The sequence below is a fragment of the Myodes glareolus genome, chromosome 11 (genome assembly GCF_982192425.1).
Source record: "Myodes glareolus chromosome 11, mMyoGla1.1, whole genome shotgun sequence".
Taxonomy (NCBI): domain Eukaryota; kingdom Metazoa; phylum Chordata; class Mammalia; order Rodentia; family Cricetidae; genus Myodes; species Myodes glareolus.
Window position 1 is genome coordinate 13,564,014 of NC_142036.1, and position 5,712 is coordinate 13,569,725.

Sequence of the window (5,712 nt, forward strand, 5' to 3'; positions counted from 1 at the left end):
GGTGACCACAGAGGGAAGCAGGGGCTTATTTATGGCCTCCTGCTGGCTGGGTGAGCTGAGAAGGTGCAGTCCTCTATAGGACTCCAGTGGTCCTGTAGAGGATTTTCCCCCTGAACACATAAAGGAGATAGAGACTTTTCAGGGGAGGTCAATCGTTAAAACTCAATGTTTTGCTCATAAATAAGATTCCTGCTGCTGTACAACTTATCTATGTGGCTGCAGATTTTGGTCATGTTTCTGAGTCAGGGCTTATCAGGGATTATGTGGTGATGTTAGTCTGTTCCTACTTTCCTCAATGAGCTTTCTGGAAGAAACCCTGAAGTTGCTTTCCTTTCTACAAAAGCAAGAGACGTGAAGGCACTAATGATAAACCTGGGGAAAGTACGTGGCATACTTCTTAGGCATTCATACCAAGGGTGGCTACTGCTATCCCTGCTGAAAACAGATCAGTCTGCATATTTGTAGAAATTTCAGTGGTCAGGAAAGAAATATGGTAAGCGTTGGAGGGGAGTAACAGCTGGAATTAAGTAAGACAGGGTCAGAGATAAAGTGTTCACAAGAGATGGAATTTTTAAAAATTCTATAGTTCTGAAACATTACAGCTGTAACTGTCATGTTGAAACCCCTTACCACTGTAGACACCCTTCTGAGGATGTAGTGTTGCTGGTGGCCACAGTGGGAAGCAGAGGTTTATTTATGGGCTCCTGTTGGTTAGTAGGATAGAGGCTGGAGTTAGGAAAGTGCAATCTGACCCCAGTCATTCTGCAGTGGATTATTCCCCTGTATACGGGGAGGAGATAGAAAATTTTGAGAGGAGGTAATTCAATAAAACCCAATGGTTTCCTCAAATTGTATAAGATACCTGCTGCTGTAGAACCTATCTCGGTGACTGTAGGCTTTGTCCATGTATCTGAGCCAGGGCTTTTCAGGGACTCTGTGGTGATGTTACTCTGTTCTCACTTTACTTAATGAGCTTGTTATATATTTATTCATTCATTCATTCATTCATTTATTGTGTATATGATATTCTGTCTGTGTGTATGCCTGCAGGCCAGAAGAGGTCACCAGACCTCCTTACAGATGGTTGGAAGAGCAGGCAATGCTCTTAACCTCTGAGCCATCTCTCCAGACCCCTAATGAGCTTTTTGGAGGGAGTTGAGAGGCTGCTTTTCCTTCTACAAAAATAAGAGACATGAAAGCACTAATAATAAACCTAAGAAAGGTGTGTGACACACTTCTTAGATATTCATAGCAAGCGTGGGTGCTGCTATCCCCCACTGAGAACTGATCAGCCTGTGAGCCTGAAGAAATCCCAATGGCCAAGAGTGGAATACACTATGGATTGGAGGTGACCAACTGGTAGAACTCAGACAAGGTAAGGGATAAATCACGTTCACAAGATACTGGATTTATAAAATTTCTAGAGATCAGAGAGATGACAGATAGAACTCTCAGGTTGAAAGTTGTTACTGTAGCAGGTCTCCTTCCGAGGAATCACCACGTCTGAGGAAATATTACACCGTGTGGTACAACCTTGAAAACACTGGCTTGGAACCAAGAGCAGCAGCCAGAGTGTACAGCCTTGGAGAACATCCATCATGTGGAAATCTCAACACTCTCAAATAATATCGAGAAAGTTTAATCCATTTTAAATACCTTAACTATAAACTCAACTTAAAATAGTTTTGAAGAATAAAGTATCACAGTTAAAAGGATGATTTCCACAGGATTTACCTCCCACTTCAAAAAATGTAAGAATTGTGATGCCAAATAAAAAGAAAATTTGAATTCCAGAAACAGAACCAGAGTAATATTGGGTTGCAAATACATTCAGATGACTGAAAATGTATTTTTGTATGTCAAAATGTTATTTGTATGTCAGGAAATATCAGAAAGGATTGAGCTTGTTCAGAGGGGACACTCTGGCTTCTTCTGCCTTTTCTCTCCCAGGTGAATTTGTAGATGCTGCATTTGACACCATTTTACCCCAACCTCAGCTAACATTGTCTGACTCACTCCTGCCACACCCAGTAACTGTTACCTAACTCCTCAAGTTGTCTGGGTAACCAGCAGGGCTGGGAGCCTGAAGAAGCCCTTTGTCCACTGTCAGTGTCTCCCATGCCAGGCAGTGGCCACAACTGAGGGTTTTAGCCTCGCTTCGTCCAGGATGTTATCTGTGAGCTGGGGCATGAGGCTGGTAGAAAGACCAGTGATCCCCAGGGCCCCACTCTTGCTGGTTGCACTCTGGGTGCTGCTCCTGGTTCCCGGCCAGTGTTTTCAAGGCCCTCCCACCTGGCGTTACACCTCCTCGGAGGTGGTCATTCCTCGGAAGGAGATCTACCATGGTAAGGGATTTCAAGCACCAGGACAGATCTCCTACAGCTTGCGTTTTAGGGGCCAGAGACATATCATCCACCTGCGAAGAAAGACACTTATTTGGCCCAGACACTTGCTGCTGACAACTCAAGATGACCAAGGAGCTTTACAGATGGATTACCCTTATTTCCCTGTAGATTGTTACTATATTGGCTACCTGAAGGGGATCCCTCAATCGATGGTCACTTTGGATACTTGCTATGGGGGCCTGGACGGGGTCCTGATGTTTGATGACCTTGCCTATGAAATCAAACCCCTCAATGATTCACACAGGTTTGAGCACATTATTTCCCAGGTAGTAGCTGAATCTGGTGCCGTGGGGCCTGTGAATGAATGGAAGCACATGGACCATAGCACAGGCCCCTCTTTATCTAGACCAAATTCCAATGTGGCTCCCAGAATGTCTAGTAGAGACTACGCTTCACATCCAGCTGCTATAAAAGGCCATTTTCTAGCAGCCAAGGACATATATGATAAAGCCGTGACTGTTCCTCAGACTGCCCGTTATTTGTTTTCAATAATCAGCTTAATGGACAGTTTTATGTCCAACATTCACATGCGTTACTATGTTATGATGTTATCTGTATATGACAAAAGAGATCCATTTAGACTTGACTTCAGATTGCCGGGAGGGGCTATTCATAAATACTATTTGTCAAACTTTTACTACAGATTTAAGCCTGATGCATCAACCGTAATTATCGATAATGGGCCCAAGGATAATGAAGCTATTCCAGTTGAACGTGGTATATGTAGTACCAATGGCCTAACCATTATGGGTAAACATAGACGAGCTTATGTATTTGTGTCTATGTTCGTAACCCATCGTGTTGGGAGGAATATAGGTCTGAAAGTTGATGATGAGACTTACTGTTTTTGCCAGAGAAGAGCAACCTGCATCATGTTCAAGGATCCTCAGTTAACGGATGCTTTCAGCAATTGTTCCGTTGCAGAGTTAAACCAAATACTCAGTACCCCTGGTGTGATGGAATGTCTTTTCTCTGACTTTACTACTTATTATAATGGAACATATACCTATAAAGTTTGTGGAAATTCCATACTAGATGAAGGGGAGCAATGTGACTGTGGCTCAAACAAGGCATGTTATGCAAATCTGTGCTGTCAGAATAACTGCACTTTCTCAAAGGGTAGCATTTGTGATAAGGAATCATGTTGTGCAAACTGCACCTACAGTCCTTCTGGGACACTTTGCAGAAGTATCCAGAACATATGTGATCTTCCAGAGTACTGTAATGGGAGTATACTCACTTGCCCAACAGACTTTTATCTGCAAGATGGAACCCCATGCTCAGAAGAGGGCTATTGCTATAAAGGAAACTGCACCGATCGTGATATACATTGCAAGGAAATCTTCGGTGTAAGTGCCCGCGCAGGTAATAAAAGGTGTTATGACATCAATAAGGAAAGCTATCGGTTTGGACATTGTCAGAGAAGACAAGAAAGCCTCGTATTCAGAGCTTGTGCCGAAAACGATAAGATGTGCGGAAGGTTGCAGTGTACGAATGTCACCCACCTTCCACACTTGCAGGAACATGTTTCATTCCACCAGTCAGTTATTTCTGGGTTTTCCTGTTTTGGGCTCGATGAGCATCGAGCAACAGAATCAACAGATGTTGGACGTGTGAGATATGGTACTCCCTGTTCCCAAACTAAATTCTGTGATCAAGGGTCTTGCAATGGATCTTTAACTGAACTGGATTACGACTGCACCCCAGAAAAGTGCAATTTCAGAGGAGTATGCAATAACCGTCGGAACTGCCATTGTCATGTGGGTTGGGACCCTCCGAACTGCATAGGAGATGGACCTGGAGGGAGTTTAGACAGTGGACCCCTTCCGCTTAAAATCCGCACTATAAGACAGAGACGACAACCAGTGGTATACTTAAGAATAGTCTTTGGTCGTATTTATGTCTTCATAGGCTCACTCCTCTTTGGGGTGGCCTTTCGTGTAGCAATTACTAGGCTTATCAAGCATGAAGACTTGCAAGCGACTTTACCTCGTGGGCATGGACATCCTCCTGGACCCAGTATGCCAAAGTAAAAATGAGTTAGCCTCCTGGATCCTGTAAAATAAAGAGAAATGAAAACAGAATACAAATGTCAACAAGAAGACAATAAAACTCAATCCCACAGTTCTGAAGAGCCTGGGTCTATTTTATGGGAACACAGGAGGTGCTGAATTCGGATACCACCTGTCTTTGATAATTTGCTGATACTCGCACTAAAATACATCTTTCAAAATTACAATTTGATGTCTTTTGTAATGTTGGTAAGTTGTTAGGAGCTGCACTAAGCTTGTTCCTTTGTTGGTCAGAGGAGACCTTGAGCCAGGAACGCTCTAGGTCCTGAACTTAGGTCTTTGGGCTAAGGAGTAGTGGGAGTTGTCTACATTTCTTTTAAGAACGTACCTAGGATATTTCTATAAAATGTGGTTCCTGAGCTCTGACACTTTCCCAGTCCTTATCACCATATTTGTCAGTGGTCCTCTCTCCTCCAGCTTGTGGATAGGATTTTCAGGGGTACGGCTTAGAGGAAAGGAGGAGGAAAGGCAGAATTGTGATCCAGGTGAGGAAGTTGTATAGGACCACAGAAGCATTACATCATATGAAGCCAGGGAACTGTTGTTTAGAACATCACCGTTAACACAGATCCATGACTCACTACGTGTACTACCCACACCTTATGGACACAAACTTTCCAGCGCCCCACTGCCAGAACATCACAAAAAACCCAGTCTGATGAAAGGGTAGAAAGCTACTTTTTAATTCCTATATTGCTTGTAAGATTTTGTTGTGCTTTACAGGTTGAAGAAAAGAAGTATATAGTAGAAGACTAGACAATAAAGATGGAAATCAAGAGAGGGTGTGACTGTCCTTTTCCCTAATGCCCTCAGATCAAAAATCATAGTATGTGCCAACTCCGTGAGTTCTCTTTGAGCCCTGTGCTACTGGAGGCTGGCCCTTCAGGCAGCAAAAGTCCTGTGGGTCTTCAGTGTACCCTATCTCTGCATATAGCCTTCTGTCTTGCTTTCATGTTCCCTGAGATATAATCTGTATATTAGATTAGATATAATATGTCTGTACATGCCAGACAATCATTTTCAGTGAAAGGTCTGCTCTGTTAGTATTTAGTATGTGCTAAATTTACTCTAATTCACATGTTTTTCTGAAGTCAAATAACCTTCCCGGAGTCACTGCCTTCTTTGTTGCATCCACACACAAAAGTACACTGAAAATGAAGCCAAGTTGTCTGCAGCATTAGACTGGAGACCACCTCATTCGCTTTGGCTCTGTTCATCCCCAGGTTCCCTCCTGG

At 43.3% G+C, this 5,712-nt stretch overlaps 1 protein-coding gene across 1 annotated transcript; it reads left to right on the forward strand.

Moving 5' to 3' along the window:
• The first annotated feature begins 1,773 nt into the window (after positions 1-1,773).
• LOC146892516 (disintegrin and metalloproteinase domain-containing protein 29-like) lies at positions 1,774-4,537 on the forward strand. The gene has a single exon (XM_085698041.2). It carries the CDS (start codon positions 2,168-2,170, stop codon positions 4,436-4,438), a length of 2,271 nt encoding a protein of 756 aa, XP_085554167.2. The 5' UTR covers positions 1,774-2,167; the 3' UTR covers positions 4,439-4,537.
• Positions 4,538-5,712: the final 1,175 nt, after the last annotated feature.

Bases quoted from the DNA above. Each gene is read 5' to 3' on its own strand.
- LOC146892516 (XM_085698041.2), top strand. From the start codon at position 2,168: ATGTTATCTGTGAGCTGGGGCATGAGGCTGGTAGAAAGACCAGTGATC.